General features: G+C 52.3%; 1 protein-coding gene and 2 long non-coding RNA genes across 3 annotated transcripts; all 3 read right to left on the bottom strand.

Annotated features, from left to right (window-relative positions):
• Window positions 1-6,810: 6,810 nt before the first annotated feature.
• On the bottom strand, window positions 6,811-8,759 carry LOC112902152. Its single transcript, XR_003230497.1, has 3 exons — window positions 8,066-8,759; window positions 7,913-7,969; window positions 6,811-7,839 (listed from the first exon to the last, which is right to left on the bottom strand). It is a non-coding gene; the product is annotated as an uncharacterized LOC112902152 (long non-coding RNA).
• A 92-nt stretch (window positions 8,760-8,851) lies between these two features.
• On the bottom strand, window positions 8,852-11,463 carry LOC112903730 (zinc finger MYM-type protein 1-like). The gene is made up of 5 exons (XM_025972950.1): window positions 11,399-11,463; window positions 10,725-10,837; window positions 9,644-10,637; window positions 8,994-9,553; window positions 8,852-8,874 (listed from the first exon to the last, which is right to left on the bottom strand). Exons 2-5 carry the CDS (start codon window positions 10,795-10,797, stop codon window positions 8,852-8,854), a joined length of 1,650 nt encoding a protein of 549 aa, XP_025828735.1. The 5' UTR covers window positions 10,798-10,837; window positions 11,399-11,463.
• A 4,765-nt stretch (window positions 11,464-16,228) lies between these two features.
• LOC112902082 lies at window positions 16,229-17,229 on the bottom strand. Its single transcript, XR_003230479.1, has 3 exons — window positions 16,536-17,229; window positions 16,383-16,439; window positions 16,229-16,304 (listed from the first exon to the last, which is right to left on the bottom strand). It is a non-coding gene; the product is annotated as an uncharacterized LOC112902082 (long non-coding RNA).
• Between the last annotated feature and the right edge of the window lie 558 nt (window positions 17,230-17,787).

Below are 17,787 nucleotides of genomic sequence, written 5' to 3'. Positions count from 1 at the left end.
GTCTATATTCAAAACCCTAGAAAGGGTATAGAAGAGGTAACATACATGGGCCTCTATGGGCCACAATGCCCATGGGCCCAATACACTCCAACACCCCCCTGCAGTCTGAACAACCGGCGCAGCAGTGTTCAAGACTGGATAAGAAGAGAGTACAAAGGGCAAATATCCCCCCGCAGCCACAACTAGCCACCGGCTACGTTGAGGCTGGATCGAAACTCCGAGAAGGTCGAGGAGGGCAGCCCCTTGGTGAAGATGTCAGCAAATTGGGAGGTAGTCGGGACATGGAGGACCCGAACATCGCCGATTGCGACTCTGTCACGCACGAAGTGTAGGTCGATCTCCACGTGCTTTGTCTGCTGATGCTGGACGGGGTTGGTGGAGAGATACACGGCGCTGACGTTGTCGCAGTAGACGAGCGTGCTCTTGGCGAGCGGGCTGTGGAGCTCCGCCAAGAGCTGTCGGAGCCAGGACGCCTCCGCTACGCTGTTAGCGACAGCCCGGTACTCCGCCTCGGCACTGGAGCGAGAGACAACAGGCTGCCGTTTGGACGACCAGGAGACCAGGTTGCCGCCTAGGAAGACGGCGTAGCCGGAAGTGGAGCGACGAGTGTCCGGGCAGCCAGCCTAGTCAGCGTCGGTGTAGACCACCATCTCAGCAGAAGACGAGCGGTGAAGTACCAGGCCGAGGTCCACAGTGCCACAGACGTAGCGGAGGAGACGCTTCAGCGCAGCAAGGTGTGACTCCCGGGGATCATGCATACGGAGACAGACCTGTTGGACAGCATAGGTGAGATCCGGCCTGGTGAAGGTGAGGTACTGCAAAGCACCAGCCAGGCTCCGGTAGGCAGTAGGATCAGCCACCGGATCACCCAGATCGGCGGACAGCTTCGCCTGAGTGTTGACAGGAGTGGAGCAGGGCTTGCAATCAGTCATCCCAGCCCGCTCCAGGATATCGAGTGCGTACTGCCGCTGATGCATGAGAAGACCAGACGGGCGAGGCTCAACAGTGACGCCCAAGAAGTGGTGGAGCTGACCGAGATCCTTCATAGCAAACTCCTGCTGCAGAGAGGAGATGACACTCTGAAGCAACTGCGGACTAGAGGCTGTGAGCACAATGTCATTAACGTAGAGCAGCAGATAGGAGGTCTCATCCCCTCGGCGGTAGACGAAGAGAGACGTGTCAGACTTGGCCTCGGTGAATCCCAATGTCAGCAAGAACGTGGCGAACCGAGAATACCAAGCCCGAGGAGCCTGCTTCAGCCCATAGAGAGATTTGTTGAGCCGGCAGACCATATCCGGACGACTCGAATCCACAAATCCTGCTGGCTGAGAGCAGTAGACAGTCTCTAACAGAGTGCCGTGAAGAAACGCATTCTTCACGTCTAGTTGGTGCACAGGCCAAGAGCGCGAGAGCGCAAGCGAGAGGACAGTGCGCACCGTAGCAGGCTTCACGACTGGGCTGAAAGTCTCATCATAGTCCACACCAGGCCGCTAGGTGAACCCCCGGAGAACCCAGCGAGCCTTGTAGCGCTCCAATGTGCCATCAGCCCAACGCTTATGCGTCCAGATCCACTTGCCAGTCACCACATTGCAACCAGACGGACGCGGCACGAGGTCCCACGTCTGGTTGGCAAGAAGAGCCGCGTACTCCTCTTCCATCGTGCGACGCCAGTGAGGATCCGCCAAGGCGTCGCGGACAGAGGAGGGTACCGGAGAGACCCGCGGCTCTCCCTCTGCCGCGGAGAGAGTCGCGGCCTGAGAGGCCATCCGCCGAGTCACCATGGGATGGATATGCCGAGGATCCCGATGGATGATTGGCGGGTGGTATACCTCCGGCTCGGCACGAGAGGGAACCGGAGGAGGCGGCGGCGGCGATGGCGCCGGCGTTGGCGTCGCAGGAGCCTCCGAAGCAGGAGGCGGCGCCAGTGTCGGCGCCGAACGACGCCGGTACACCTGCACCGGCTCAGTGTACCGCGGTGGTGTCGGGTTCGGCGCCGAGCGACGCCGGTACACCTGCACCGGCTGGGCGTACCGCGCAGGTGCACGTGAAGGCACCGGGGCCGCGCGCGGCACGACCGAAGGTTCGGGAACCGCGCGTGGCGCGACCGCGGGCACCGGGGCCGCGCTCGACGCAGCAGGGATCACCGGAGACGGTGCCGGCATGCCGGGGAAACCTGCAGGAAAAGGACAAACAGGTAACGGTGGCTGAACCACCGGGTCAGTCGGAAACAGAGTCTCCAGCTCGGGGTCAGGAGAAGGTGTAGAGGAGGTAGAGTAGGGGAAATCCGACTCGTCAAAGACGACGTGTCGGGAGATCAGAACGCGGCGAGAGGTGAGGTCAAGGCATCGGTACCCCTTGTGGTCAGGGGAGTACCCGAGGAACACACGAGTCGATCGGGGCGCCAGCTTGTGAGAAGCAGTGGCGGAGGTGTTAGGGTAACACGCACACCCGAAGACCCGAAGGTGGTCGTAGCGAGGAGGGGTACCGAAGAGAGCGTGGTGTGGAGTGGGAGCAGGAGAAGCGGTGGACGGGAGACGGTTAAGCAGGTAGGTGGCGGTGTGGAGGCTCTCAGCCCAGAAGCGCGGGGGCAGAGAGGCCTGGATCAGAAGGGTGCGCGCGACGTCGTTTGTCGTGCTAATCATCCGCTCAGCCTTGCCGTTCTGAGGAGAGGTATACGGACAAGACATACGCAGCTGAACACCCCGAGACAGGATGAAGGACCGGGAGGTGGAGTTATCGAACTCCCGCCCGTTGTCACACTGGACGGCCTTAACTGTGAGGCCGAACTGAGTGGACACCCAGGCAAAGAAGTGGAGGAGGGTGGGGAAGGTCTCAGACTTGGCGCGCAAAGGAAAAGTCCAAGAGTAATGAGAAAAATCATCAACAATGACCAGATAATATTTATAACCAGACATGCTGAGTACAGGAGATGTCCACAGGTCACAGTGAATCAGATCAAAAGCATGCACAGCATGCGAAGAAGAAGAAGAAAACGGAAGTCTAACATGACGACCTAACTGGCACGCATGACAGAGGTGCTCAACAGAAGCCTTAGTACAAGGAGCATCGGTACTACGGCTGAGCTGAGCCAAAACGTCGCGGCCGGGGTTTCCAAGCCGGCGGTGCCAGGTGGTGGAAGAAGGTGTCACGGCAAAAGCAGCAGACGAAGAAGCCGAAGGCGAGGCAGCGGAAGCAGGAAGCCGAAGGGTGTAAAGGGGCCCCGGGCTGTCACATCGGAGAAGTGGACGTCGGGAAGCCGAATCCTTCACAGTAAGACCAGAGGAGTCAAATTCGATAGAACAGGAATTGTCAGCAGTAAATTGGCGAATGGAAAGAAGGTTGTGAACCATTCGAGGAGCAACAAGGACATTAGAAAGACGAGGAGCAGAACCCACGGCGGTGACAGGAAGGCAAGACCCATCACCAACCATGATAGAAGAAGGACAAGAGGGGTGTGGGGGTCGGACCGAAGATAGGATACCGGCATCAGGAGTAGTGTGGAACGAGGCACCCGAGTCGGCGATCCACTCGGTGCTGACCGGCGGGGTCAATCCCATGGTGCTAAAGGACTGCGCCAGAGCGGCCTGGTCCCAGCCCCCAGGCCAGGTCGGCTGCTGGCTAGGCTGAGCGGGCGGGGTCCAGGACGGCGCGAAGAAGGGAGCAGCACCAGTGAACATGGCCGCTGGCTGGAGCTGAGGACGAAGCCCCCCTGCCGGACCCTGGAGCGGCCACATCGAGATGCGCCCTGACCATGGGTTGCTGAAGGATGGCCAGGGTGTACCTCCAGGGGCAGGGGCAGGAGCGGGAGCCGAGGTCGACGCGCTCCGACGGCCCCCACCGGCACCGGTATCCCCAGGAGCAGGGCCACTAGTGCCACCACCACCACCTCGTCGCCGGCGACGTCCACGGCCTCCCCCTCCTCCGGTCTGCCCGGCGGGAGTAGCCCCAAGGAGGGAGGTGGCAGGAGCAGTGGAGGAGGCCGGTGGAGGAGCAACAAGCGCGGCGGGGCTGAGCTGGGTGAGGAGGATCCGGGCGCGAGACCCCTAGTGATCTCCTCAAGGGCGAGGTCGTCCCGGACCTGCAGGAAGGTGGGAAAGGGCCTCTGGCGGGTGATCCAACACTTCAGGTGGTCATAGGTGCCGCTCAGGCCCCGTAGGACATTGAGCACCAAGACCCGATCGGACACCGGATCCCTGAGGTCGTGAAGAGCATCAGCCATGCTCTTCATCCGCCGGCAGTACTCACCGACGAAGAGGTCCCCCTGGACGAAGGTGCGGAAGGTGGCATCGAGCTGGAGGGCGTGGTACTCGGCGTTGCTGAGGAACTGCCCCTCGAGCGCCACCCAAGCCTGTCGCGCAGTGCCGCCGTGGGTCCTGACGAGGTCCTGAAGATCTAGGGAGATGGTCCCGAAGATCCAGGACATGGCGACACTGTCGAGACGCAGCCACGCCACGTCCCGCGCCTCGATCGGCGAGTCGACGAGGACGTGGTCGTCGAGGGCGTAGCGGCGGAGGGTGAGGAGGATCTGGTCCCGCCAGCGGCTGTAGGAGGAGGACGCGGGGTCGAGGAGGACGGAGACCAGGGCCCTTTTGTTCTGGACGCCGGCTGCCTGGAGGTGGAGCTGGGCGACCATGGGGTCGGTCGGGTCGTACCGGGCTCCAGATCCAGCGGACGGGGCCTGGAAGGAGGAGGAGGTGCCGTGCTCAGGGTTGACGGGCTGGCCGGAGGAGATGCGGAGGTAGCGCTCCGCCTCGACGACCCGGAGAGCGAGGGCGTCGGCCGTGGCGCGCTCACGCTCTCAGGCGAGGGCAGCCACACGGACCCGCTCCTGGGCGGCCGAAGCCTCCGACTTGGCGGTGAGGAGGGCCGCGGCGAGAGCGGCGTCGGCCTGCTGTCCTCGGAAGGTGGCGGAGAACGGCGCATCCTCGGGTGCCATCCCGAGGCCAGACCATGCGGCACCGGGCGCAGAATCGACGACGGGCTGCGTGCCCGCAGCGATAGCGGCATGGTGGGCCACAGCGGCGGCGGCGGGATCGGCGCCCGCGGCTGGCAGCAGTCGCACAGCGGCCCGCAGGGCGGCCGGACAGCGGCCCGCAGGACGGCCGGATCGACGGCGGCGCGCGGCTGGGGTCCCGCAGCCCCGGCGCCCGCGCCAGCAGTAGCTGCGGCAGCAGTGGTGTCGGGCTGCAGAGGGGCCAGGGCGCCAGCAGCCTGGAGCAGAGGAGCAGCGGCCTCGAGCAGGGGAGCTCCGGCGCCCACGGTGGTGCCCGCTGCGGCGCCCGGCGGCGGCCCCGGCGGCGGCCCCAGCGGCTCCTGGAGCAGGGGAGCCGCGGTGCCTGCGGCGGCGGCCGCGGCCGGCCCCCCCTCGAGGACCAGCGCGGCAGCGGGGAAGCCGGGCGGCGGCGGCCCGGCGCCGGCGGCCTAGGCGCCCACAGCGGCGCGAGCGGGAGCAGAGGAGGGAGAGGAAGAGGAGAGGGGAGGGAAGGAGGAGAGGGGAGGAGGAGGAGGAGGGGCCGGCGGCCGTCCATGGTGGCCGGCGGCGGCGGCGGGCAGGAGGGGAGGAGGAGCAGACTAGCTAAGCTGATACCATGTAGAAGAGAAGAGTGTCTATATTCAAAACCCTAGAAAGGGTATAGAAGAGGTAACATACATGGGCCTCTATGGGCCACAATGCCCATGGGCCCAATACACTCCAACAGTAACGTCAACTACTCAAGTGGCCAGCCCACTGTTCCAGACAAGGCTAAGTTGGGCCCACGGGCCTTGAAATTCTACATTTATTAGACCAATTGAAGTTAGCTCTGTTAATTGAGCTGTGGTGCAGTCATATATATGTCATTACATTCACTATGCAAGGAACACTGTCAGATCACTAGTCTAGAGAATTCTGATTTTGACCACAATTTGACAATTTGTGATGATCAGCAAATGTCATGACCAAAATCTTGTTAGTATTTAACCTCCTGAATGTCACCTACAGTTTTGTACAACTTGTGTGCATCACCTGAATGTTACCTACAGTTATGTACAACTCATTTATGTCAACCAAGTACATTAGCTATAATTTTAATATTCAACCAGAGTTCTAATGCTGGTTATAATTTGACAGGCTGTGGCTAATGTAAGTCAACCAAGTGCTCATTATCCATTTGGCCATTTCTAATTTTGTACAAATAGAAATGATGCGAATGTGTATGTCTCAATTGAAATCATTTGTCATTAGTGAAATCACAACAGATGCAAGAGGCTTTTTGCATCTTGCATTCCTGAGTAAACACGTGATTGGCAACAGTTATCACTTGCATGTATGGTTCCATTCATCTTGTAATTTTTGTACTAATACTTGTCTATTCTTGCAACTTAACTATGCCTTGTTTTGAAGATCATCTCTTTTATTTGCGGTGGGTGAAGGGTCCCTTAACCTCTGGCTGCGCAGAATTTTGTTCCTTGATTTATGAATATAATCTTGGTCATATGCTGGAACTGGATGTTGATGGTCCATGTTGATCTTAGAGTTCAGTTGTTGAAAAGCTGCTATATTATGTTCATAGTTTGAATAACAGAAATGCACATGTAGTTTTGTGTTTAGTTGGAAAGATGTGCCAAGGTTGGATTTTTTCATGTATGATATTTACATGTTGCTTCAATTGATTATGCATTGTTTGTAGGTAGTACCACCTTTCTGCTATCATGTACTATCAGTACACCTCCCATGTGAGGTGCAAACTTCTATCATTCCTAATCTAATATGATGTTTGGGTACGAGATTCCATAGAGACATTACATTCGCTCTATCTATTTTTTATCTAATAAAAGGATGTTAAAAGCTGTATTGTCTTTACTAACGTTTAATTAATCTTTATCTAATATGACTGCAGTTCAGGTGAAAAATTGATACCTTTTATTAAATTATACTGCCAAGCACATCTTGCTTCTGTGGGTAAAATATGTTGTTTGGTTGATATGGTTATTATGAAATAGCTTCAAGTAGAAAATGATTGAACTTACATGTCAGTATATATATTTTTTGTATCTTCAGTCTCCCGTGATTGGTTTCTGATGACTGATCATATACTCTGTTTTCTGAGGGTCATGGCCTAGCCATTTATTCCACTCTATCTGAACTAAAAGTCGCACAAAGACAGTACATACACAGTTCTGAGTTCAGTAGTGAGAGTTTTATGGAGTTCATTATAAAACTACTTTATCAATAATCAATAGTTGTCAACTCAACTACTATGTTTCAATCATAGCGGTGTGATAACTTTGTTTATTTTGTATGACATTGAATATTGGGTGAACTAAAAAATTGTCATGAATTGGTTGGTCTAAGATAGATATGCAAGATCGTGGTGATGGTTACAGCTAACACATCAAGTGATTTACTATAGGTTGTCTGAATGTTAACAGCTAGTAGATGAAATCTGATTTGATTGTTACTGGTGACTTGCACCTATTATTAACCAAAATTTATTTTTGCACAATATATTGGGGACAATTCACTTCTAGATTGGAATCAGTGGAGGGCTCGATTCCCTGCCCACTGCTGGGGAATTGCCACGTTGTCATTCCTTGGCTGAGGCCTAGGGTGAGAGGATGATCTTTCTTCTTGGTGTTGTTCTGTTTGTGCCTATGGGTACATGGTTTCGAGGGCTGGGAAAAGGGATTGACACTGGTGTGGTGTTAATAAAAGTGCATTATATTGGGTTTATCCATCTCGTACCAGATTCAGTGGCGGAGGACGCCGAAAATTTTAGGTGTGGCGGACGGGGCTGCGGGGCGGCGGGCGCGGGGCCTGCGGGGCTGCGGGGCGGGAGCCTACGGCTGCGGACTGGCGGACTGGCGGTGGATTACTAGATTATGTTCAAATATTATACGGAAATAAAGGTTCACAAATATAGTTCAGAAGTACCTCAAATGAAGAAAAATACGTAAAGTACGCATCAAATCAACAATTGGACCAAAGAAGCTGTCAAACAAAGAGACAACATAAATTAGTAACGAAATATTCGAGTTAAAATATTAAATGTAATACAAGATACACAATTAGAGTATAGAGTTATACCGGTATATTTATTATTAGTTGCGTCTAGGAGACTTTGGCAATTGCATATTTCTATCTTTTTTCTTCTGAAAAGCCTTCTTGATAGATTCAAGATCAATTCCTTTAAATATCTCCCGCTCAATATACACCACCATCAAGTCATTAAGCCAACCATCAGACATCTTGTTCCGCAACTCAGTTTTAATAATCTTCATGGCTGAAAATGCTCTTTCAACTGATGCAGTTGCTACTGGTAGCAGCAATGCCAGCTCAATTAGGCGATAAACCAAGGGAAATATTTCATGCCTCTTAAGTTCAACCATTTTCATTGCTAGGCTTGCAAGGTCATAACAAGCTCTGAATGCCTCAACTCTTCTAACATGAATAATGAAGGTTTCTAACTGGTCTCTTATTCTTTTCCGGTCATCAAAAGAAAAATCATCCAAATATATATCCGTGAGGCGAGCAAGTTTATTCACATCAAAGTTAGAGAACGAATCTCTAGGATCAAGGCAAGCAAAGCAAGTAAGTAATTCCGATGATACCTCATTGAATCGATGATCAAACTCTGTTGTGATAGCATCTATGGTAGCAAAGAAGGTATCAACACGAAAGTAATGATCTTGAGTGATGTTGTTTCTCCCTCCTTTCCTTGATCTACCAAATCTTGGTACACTATCTTCCATATTTGGTATTGGGATATCATTCTCTTGGCAAAATGTTTTGACTTCTTCAAGTAGTGGCTCATAACCTTCGCTTCTCAAATTGTTCAAACGTGTTTTCACGTCAATAACCAAAGACATGGCCTCAACAATATTTTGATCCTTCTTCTGCAACAGATGAGATAGCTCATTTGTTATGCGAAGGATCTGTAACATCATCTTCATGATAAACACAAAGCTGAAAGACTCCATAATAGGCACCAACCCCCCTGCCCTTGATGGATTACGTTCCTCATCATGCACCACTTGCAGAACTTCTATTATTGAGTCCCACATTGTTTCAATACGAAGCAATGTCCTGTAGTGAGATCCCCATCTTGTATCTCCAGGCCTAGACAATGATGTTTCTTGATTTTGTCCTCTACCTGATAAAATATCTCCACTGTCCAACTTATTCAAAACAATTGTATGATGACTATCAATCAATAAATCCTTCCTCTTACAAGATGCACTAGTGCTGCTCACAATCATATCCACATAGTCAAAGAAATCCTCTATAGATGAACAACACTTTGAAACCGAAACAACTACCAACTGCAATTGGTGAGCAAAGCAATGGATATAAAAAGCATATGGGTTCTCATCACGAATTAGTTTTTGAACACCATTGAATTCACCTCTCATATTAGAAGCTCCATCATACCCTTGGCCTCGTATTTTTGCAATAGTTAAACCATGGGCACTAAGAACCTCCACTATTGCTCTCTTTAATGCTTCTGATGTAGTTAGCTTGACATGCTTGATACCCAAAAATCTTTCAACTACTTGCCCCTTTTTATTCACATACCTATATGAAGAAACTCACAATATTTAGAAATATTATAACAAGATTCATCAACATTCAACAAGAATACAAGATATAAAAGCGGATGTTTACCTGACTATTATGGCCATTTGCTCTTTGACTGATATATCACGAGATTCATCAACAAGAATAGAGAATAAACAACCACTCATCTCTTCTTTTATGACTTTGGTAACCGCTTGAGCACAACACTCGGCAAGTTCTTTCTGAATTGTTCCAGAAGTCATTTTAGCATTTTTAGGACAAGCAAATTCAAATGCCTGCCTCACTTCCTCATTTCTTAGTTTGTACCAATCAAGAAATTCTAGAAAGTTGCCTTTGTTCAATGAAGTTTCTGATTCATCATGTCCACGGAACGGTTCACCTTGCAAGGCAATATAACTTACAATAGCCAAAGATGTATCTACACGGGTTTCATACTTCTTTTGTGCCTCTTTGGTATGAACTACAATTTTCTCCTTTACACTTGCCCTTTGATTATCAAAATCATCAAATGCCGCTCTTGATCTATTATGAGCACTATTAGGGCCACCAACATGTTTAGGGAGTGCTAAGTAGGCATTCTTCCATTGCCTAAAGCCTTCTTTTGTAAATGCCTCATAACCAAATTTATCATCATCTACACCAACTCTTCTAAAAAGATAACAACAAAAGCAATAAGCCTTATCATTCACCAAGCTATATTCCAGCCAATTATATTTCTCAAACCATTCTTTTCGAAAGCGCCTTTTATCTTGTCCTCTAGGAAAAACATGACTACTAGGTTGAGTTGGACCTCGTTCCATGAAAGCCCTCCTAATTTCATCTCTAATATTAGGACTAAATTGCTCAATTGGAATCCGAAGCCCCGGATCAGAAATGATATAATCCGGATTGAACTCAGTTATTGTACCTTGATCATTTTGATCATTTTCATTGCTACCTGGCTGTTGGTCTATGGTATTGGTGTCCTCCAAATGAGTTTCCACCACCTCTTCCTCCTCTATTATGGCATTACCAACTTCACTTCCATGAGTGCTTGGGTTTATGCTACTGGATACGAATGGACTAAAATAGCTCTTTAGATCTGAAATAAATAGTCAAATTCATATTAAAGTAAATTAGCTTAACTTCCCAATCCTATACAACACCCAAAAAATACTAGTTCTCTCACCTCTTTCTTGTGCCTTTCTTTTCCCTTTTCTGCTAGAGCTTGGATTGGAAGCATCACCATCGAGTGGCAACATGCTAATTACTTTCTGATCCGGGGCGGCGCGCGGGGCTTATCTGAAACATTCCAATATACAACGCAATAAACACAATATTCAAGCTAGATCGAGCATTCGAGCGCAACAATTTTTATTTATAACCCTAACATGGTAAAGAAAAATCTATATAGTGGAGAAAATACCGAGGTACTGCAGCACAAAAGAAATAGCTAGAAAAATGATAGTGCCACCATACTGAAAAGTCCCTAACCTGCTCCTACCAAACTGAAGTCAAGAACTTTAGCACTACAATTCATTTTCACACCATATTCAGGTAAAAATGGTTAATTCAAGCCTAGTAAACTAGCATAGAAAGATGTATATTAAACGTGAAAATAATCGGTCACAGCTCTGTAGAAATTAATAAGCACAACCCATCAGAAAACGCTAAATTTGATTTACAAAGTACACTACAGTGGTGGTAATTTGGTAAAACAAATTGCCTTGCCAAAGCTAGCGCGGGGCCGGGCGGGCTAGGAAGTAGGTAATGCTACATTGCTACTAGTGCACGCATCACGCTTGTAGAAATGACTGAACCCGAATCACTATGCTCCATTTTCCACAAGAGTTACAGTCTTACAGAGATGTTTTTGATGCACTGCAAATAGCAGCCTTGGTAGGCTCGTCCGGTCCTCCCTGGAAGCGGCGGCGCGCCGGAGGCGCGCGGGGCCGGCGGCGGGGCCTGCGGCGCGCGGGGCCTGCAGCCCTGCAGCGCGCGGGGCCGGCGGCGCGCGGAGCACGGAGGCGCGCGGCCGCGCGGGGCCTGCGGCACAGGCGCACAGCGGCAGTGCGGCGCGCGGGGCCGGGCGGCCGGCAGCGCGCAGGCGGGGGCAGTGCGGCGCGCGGGGCCGGCAGCGCGCAGGCGGGGGCAGTGCGGCGCGCAGGCGGGGGCAGTGCAGCTCGCGGGGCCGGGCGGCCGGCAGCGCGCAGGCGGGGCCGGGCGGCCGGCGCGCGGGGCAGTGCGGCGCGCGTGGCCGGCGGCGCGCAGGCGGAGGGCGCACGGGGCCGGCGGCGCGCGGGGCCTGCGGCGGCGGCGCGGGGCCGGCGGCGGCACGGGGCCGGCGGCCGCGGGAGCGCGGGACGGCGGGAGGCGGGAGGCGGGACTGGGGAATGGGGATTGGGATAGCTGCATAGGGTTACTGGTTACACATTTTAATTGGGCCGGGGACCGGGGTATTCCCGCTTGGGCCGGGCCGAGGTGTGGCGAACGCCACACCTCGCCACACTGGGCCCTCCGCCCCTGACCAGATTTAATGCTCTATTGATGCCTAAGCTTCATTTGGAGGAAGTTTTGGATTTTTGTTAGCCAATGATTTATCCCTATGAGATAGAAAATATGCATGCTTCTTACTGGAACATGAGGGACATGCTCATAGGAGACTATTTAGTATGTGTGATTTTTGGACCAATGTAGCTGTAATTGTTTCCTTTTGTGCATACCAGTGAAGTTGAGGGCTCAAGGAGATGGTAATTTATCCTCCTGGCTTGGAGTTCACTCTTCACCCACCTCTTAAGCTCTTCTTGTTGTGATGGTATATGGGCACCAGGAATTTCACTTTGCTTGAAACATTCTGATGAAGTCTAAAATCTTTTAGAAGTTAGTGGTCTTCTTATCCTTTTCTTTTGCCAAATGGATGTCATAAATTCGTTTTATTTGAATCAATAAAAACAAAAAGATTATTTTACCTGTAATAATTATCATAAAATAGTATTACATTATTTGTTGTTTGGGTATCTAGGGCTGTGTTGTTGGTGAAGCATTACTGATCATATTTGGTCCTGATTTCAGGACATTATCAAATTTTGAGTATAGTTATGGTTATTCAACATTTGTTTGTTAGATAGATCAGTCATCAGTACAAAGTTCCTAATCAACCACCTTCATATAGGTTACAGTGCTCCATTGAAGTCTATGGTGTCTGTCTGCAGGGCCAAAATGTTATGGCTTGTTTCAGCTGTGATACATCAGTGCAATTGTCATGTGGGGCCGCACCTACAGCAGGCGCAGGCGAGCCCGTAACGTGCGCAGGGCGGCCGAACGTGCAGATAAGGAAAGTTAGGATTAGTATCTATTTTTAGTTGCTACAATTAAGTAGAGTAACCCATGCGGTTGGGCCTTTGGCCATATATATTCTTGTGACCGCACTCATGAAGGAATTAAGCAAGATATTTCCCATCTAATCTCTCTCCCTGTTCTCCAATTAAGCCTACGGCCGAGGGGTAAAATCTCGCCGGAGACAGACGGACCGCGGGTACGAACTGCGTAGCCAAGGTCCGGCTTCCTGAGGGCCTGACGCCCTTGACAACCTGGTATCACGATTCCGGCGATCCTCGTCCGCTCGATCCTCCGCTCCACTACCAGCCGCTGCTTCCCCACCACCAGCCGCCGGCCACTCTCCACCATCCGCCGCCAGCACCATCGGTGACGACATCAGGACCATCTTGGAGACGCTCGCGGCCAATATGCAGTCCCTGCAGACCGCCGTCGAGGCCAATGCCGCGGCGATCTAGGCATTGGCCGCAGTCGTCGGCATCCAACGGGCCTCGCTCGGGAACCGGCGAACACCACAACGATCGGCCGCCGCGGTTTCAGAAGATGGACTTTCCCCGTTACGACGGCAAGTCCGACCCACTCATCTTCATCAATCGCTGCGAGTCGTACTTTCATCAGCAGCGCATCTTGGAGGAGGAGAAGGTGTGGATGGCATCCTACAACCTTGAAGATGGGGCGCAACTGTGGTACATTCAAGTCCAGACGGACGAAGGGACCCCGTCGTGGCGCCGGTTCAAGGAGCTACTCAATCTGCGCTACGGGCCGCCCCTGCGTGCCGCCCCCCTCTTCGAGCTCGCGGACTGCCGCCGCACCTCCACCATCGCGGAGTACCAGGACCATTTTCAAGCACTCTTATCTCGCGCCGGGCCTCTCAACGAGGCGCAACGGGTGCAGCCGTTCACGGGCGGCCTTCTTCCACCGCTCAGTTTCGACGTGCGGATCCTCAATCCGCAGTCCCTCGCAGCCGCCATGAGCCTGGCCCGGCAACTGGAGCTGCGGGAGCAGTACACCGCGGCGCCACCACGCCCTGCCGGCCGTGGTCTTCTTCCTGCGCCTGCTTCGCGCCTTGCCCAGTCGGCCCCGCCGTTGCCCAAGGCCGACACATCAACGGTCACCGTGGAGGGCCGCCCGGTCAAGCGACTGACCCAGGCGGAGCAAGAGGAGCGCCGCCATCTCGGCCTCTGCTACAACTGCGATGAGAAGTTCGGTCGTGGGCACAATCGCGTCTGCAAGCGGCTGTTCCTCCTGGACAGCTCCATGGAAGACGACGTCGACGACGCTGCGGCCGGGGACGAACTGGCTCAGACGGAGGAGTCGCCTGCCTTCTCCCTTCATGCCATTGCGGGCGTCCATTTCAACGACACCATGCAGATCGACGTCAACCTCGCCGGCAACCCTTCATCGCGCTCCTGGACTCCGGATCTACTCGCAATTTCGTCTCTGAACCCGCGGCGCAGCGCACCGGTCTCCCTCTCCAACACCGGCCCCGTCTCACAGCTACAGTGGTGAACGGCGAGCGGGTGTCATGCGTGGGTGTCATCCGTCAAGCTGCGGTCACCGTCCACCGTGACATTTTCCACGTCGATGTGTTTGTTATGCCCCTTGCAGGTTACGACATGGTGTTCGGCAGCCAGTGGCTGGCGACGCTGGGTCCTGTCCTCTGGGATTTCGGCGGACGGGCCATGACCTTCCAGCGGCATGGACAATCCATCTGTTGGCGGGGGTGCCCGGTGCCGCGGTGTCCTCCGTCCACACCGCCACGGCCACACCGACCCTGCTGGACGAACTGCTCGCTTCCTTTGCCGACATCTTCGCCGAACCACACGGCCTACCGCCGCACCACTCTCGGGACCATGGCATCACGCTAGTCCCGAGCGCGCAACCGGTTGCGGTACGTCCCTACCGCTATCCGGCAAGACACAAGGACGAGCTGGAACGCCAGTGCTCCGTGATGCTGGACCAAGGGCTCATTCGACCGAGCTCCTCGGCGTTCTCCTCGCTGGTCCTCCTCGTCAGGAAACATGATGGGTCGTGGCGGTTCTGCGTCGACTACGGCGCCCTCAACGCCATCACCGTCAAGGATGCTTTTCCCATCCTGATCGTCGACGAGCTGCTGGACGAGCTCCACAACGCCAAATTCTTCACCAAGCTCGATCTTCGCTCGGGCTATCATCAGGTCCGCATGCGAGCCGAGGACATTGCCAAGACAGCGTTCCGTACCCACGACGGCCTGTACGAGTTCTTGGTCATGCCGTTCGGCCTGTGCAACGCCCCGGCAACGTTCCAGGCGCTGATGAACGACGTGCTACGGACCTTTCTGCGTCGCTTCATCTTGGTATTTTTTGATGACATTTTGATTTACAGTACATCATGGACTGATCACCTGCGCCATCTTCGGGCAGTCTTCACTGTACTGCAGCAGCATCGGCTCTTCGTCAAGCGCTCCAAATGCGCTTTTGGTGAATGTTCCATTGCCTACCTGGGGCATGTCATCTCCGACGCCGGCGTCGCCATGGACCCCGCCAAGGTACAGGCGGTCTCCGACTGGCCCCAACCCCGTTCGGATCGCGCAGTGCGGGGGTTCCTGGGCCTTGCGGGCTATTACCGCAAGTTTGTCCAGGACTACGGCTCCATTGCGGCTCCACTGACGGCGCTGCTCAAGAAGGACGGGTTCTCCTGGAACGACGACGCGGCTGCGGCTTTTCAGGCCCTCAAAGCCGTGGTTACGTCAGCGCCGGTCTTGGCGCTGCCGGACTTCGCCCAGCCATTCGTCGTCGAGTGCGACGCGTCGACTTACGGCTTCGGGGCGGTGCTGCTCCAAGACAAGCACCCCATCGCCTACTTAGGCCGACCGGTGGCTCCACGTCATCGCTCCCTCGCTGCGTACGAGCGCGAGCTCATCGGTCTCGTCCACGCCGTGCGGCACTGGCGACCGTACTTGTGGGGACGTCACTTCACCGTGCGCACGGACCACTATAGCTTGAAGTTCCTCCTCGACCAGCGCCTCTTCACGATTCCACAACACCACTGGGTTGGCAAGCTCCTCGGCTTCGATTTCTCGGTGGAATACAAACCCGGCACGCAGAACACGGTGGCGGACGCTCTCTCCCGCCGTGACACAGAAGATGGCGCTGTCCTGACCATCTCGGCTCCGCGCTTCGACTTCATCGGCCGGCTGCGTCAGGCCCAATCCACTGACCCTGCCTTGGTCGCCCTCAGGGATGAGCTTCTTGCAGGTTCGCGCGGAGCACCGTGGGCTATCACGGACGGCCTAGTGACATATGATGGCTGGCTATATGTACCACGGGAGTCATCTCTCTTGGCAGTGGCGGAGGACGCCGAAAATTTTAGGTGTGGCGGACGGGGCTGCGGGGCGGCGGGCGCGGGGCCTGCGGGGCTGCGGGGCGGGAGCCTACGGCTGCGGACTGGCGGACTGGCGGTGGATTACTAGATTATGTTCAAATATTATACGGAAATAAAGGTTCACAATAAAAATATGGTTCAGAAGTACCTCAAATGAAGAAAAATACGTAAAGTACGCATCAAATCAACAATTGGACCAAAGAAGCTGTCAAACAAAGAGACAACATAAATTAGTAACGAAATATTCGAGTTAAAATATTAAATGTAATACAAGATACACAATTAGAGTATAGAGTTATACCGGTATATTTATTATTAGTTGCGTCTAGGAGACTTTGGCAATTGCATATTTCTATCTTTTTTCTTCTGAAAAGCCTTCTTGATAGATTCAAGATCAATTCCTTTAAATATCTCCCGCTCAATATACACCACCATCAAGTCATTAAGCCAACCATCAGACATCTTGTTCCGCAACTCAGTTTTAATAATCTTCATGGCTGAAAATGCTCTTTCAACTGATGCAGTTGCTACTGGTAGCAGCAATGCCAGCTCAATTAGGCGATAAACCAAGGGAAATATTTCATGCCTCTTAAGTTCAACCATTTTCATTGCTAGGCTTGCAAGGTCATAACAAGCTCTGAATGCCTCAACTCTTCTAACATGAATAATGAAGGTTTCTAACTGGTCTCTTATTCTTTTCCGGTCATCAAAAGAAAAATCATCCAAATATATATCCGTGAGGCGAGCAAGTTTATTCACATCAAAGTTAGAGAACGAATCTCTAGGATCAAGGCAAGCAAAGCAAGTAAGTAATTCCGATGATACCTCATTGAATCGATGATCAAACTCTGTTGTGATAGCATCTATGGTAGCAAAGAAGGTATCAACACGAAAGTAATGATCTTGAGTGATGTTGTTTCTCCCTCCTTTCCTTGATCTACCAAATCTTGGTACACTATCTTCCATATTTGGTATTGGGATATCATTCTCTTGGCAAAATGTTTTGACTTCTTCAAGTAGTGGCTCATAACCTTCGCTTCTCAAATTGTTCAAACGTGTTTTCACGTCAATAACCAAAGACATGGCCTCAACAATATTTTGATCCTTCTTCTGCAACAGATGAGATAGCTCATTTGTTATGCGAAGGATCTGTAACATCATCTTCATGATAAACACAAAGCTGAAAGACTCCATAATAGGCACCAACCCCCCTGCCCTTGATGGATTACGTTCCTCATCATGCACCACTTGCAGAACTTCTATTATTGAGTCCCACATTGTTTCAATACGAAGCAATGTCCTGTAGTGAGATCCCCATCTTGTATCTCCAGGCCTAGACAATGATGTTTCTTGATTTTGTCCTCTACCTGATAAAATATCTCCACTGTCCAACTTATTCAAAACAATTGTATGATGACTATCAATCAATAAATCCTTCCTCTTACAAGATGCACTAGTGCTGCTCACAATCATATCCACATAGTCAAAGAAATCCTCTATAGATGAACAACACTTTGAAACCGAAACAACTACCAACTGCAATTGGTGAGCAA

The sequence above is a fragment of the Panicum hallii genome, chromosome 8, assembly GCF_002211085.1.
Source record: "Panicum hallii strain FIL2 chromosome 8, PHallii_v3.1, whole genome shotgun sequence".
NCBI lineage: Eukaryota > Viridiplantae > Streptophyta > Magnoliopsida > Poales > Poaceae > Panicum > Panicum hallii.
The sequence above is the reverse complement of the archived record's forward strand: the minus strand, read 5'-3'. Positions and strand labels throughout refer to the sequence as shown.

Bases quoted from the DNA above. Each gene is read 5' to 3' on its own strand.
- LOC112903730 (XM_025972950.1), bottom strand. From the start codon at position 10,797: ATGTTGCCACTCGATGGTGATGCTTCCAATCCAAGCTCTAGCAGAAAA. The intron at 10,638-10,724 runs GTGAGAGAACTA...TATTTATTTCAG, and splicing joins AAGAAAGGCACAAGAAAGAG to ATCTAAAGAGCTATTTTAGT. The intron at 9,554-9,643 runs GTAAACATCCGC...TTCTTCATATAG, and splicing joins CAAATGGCCATAATAGTCAG to GTATGTGAATAAAAAGGGGC.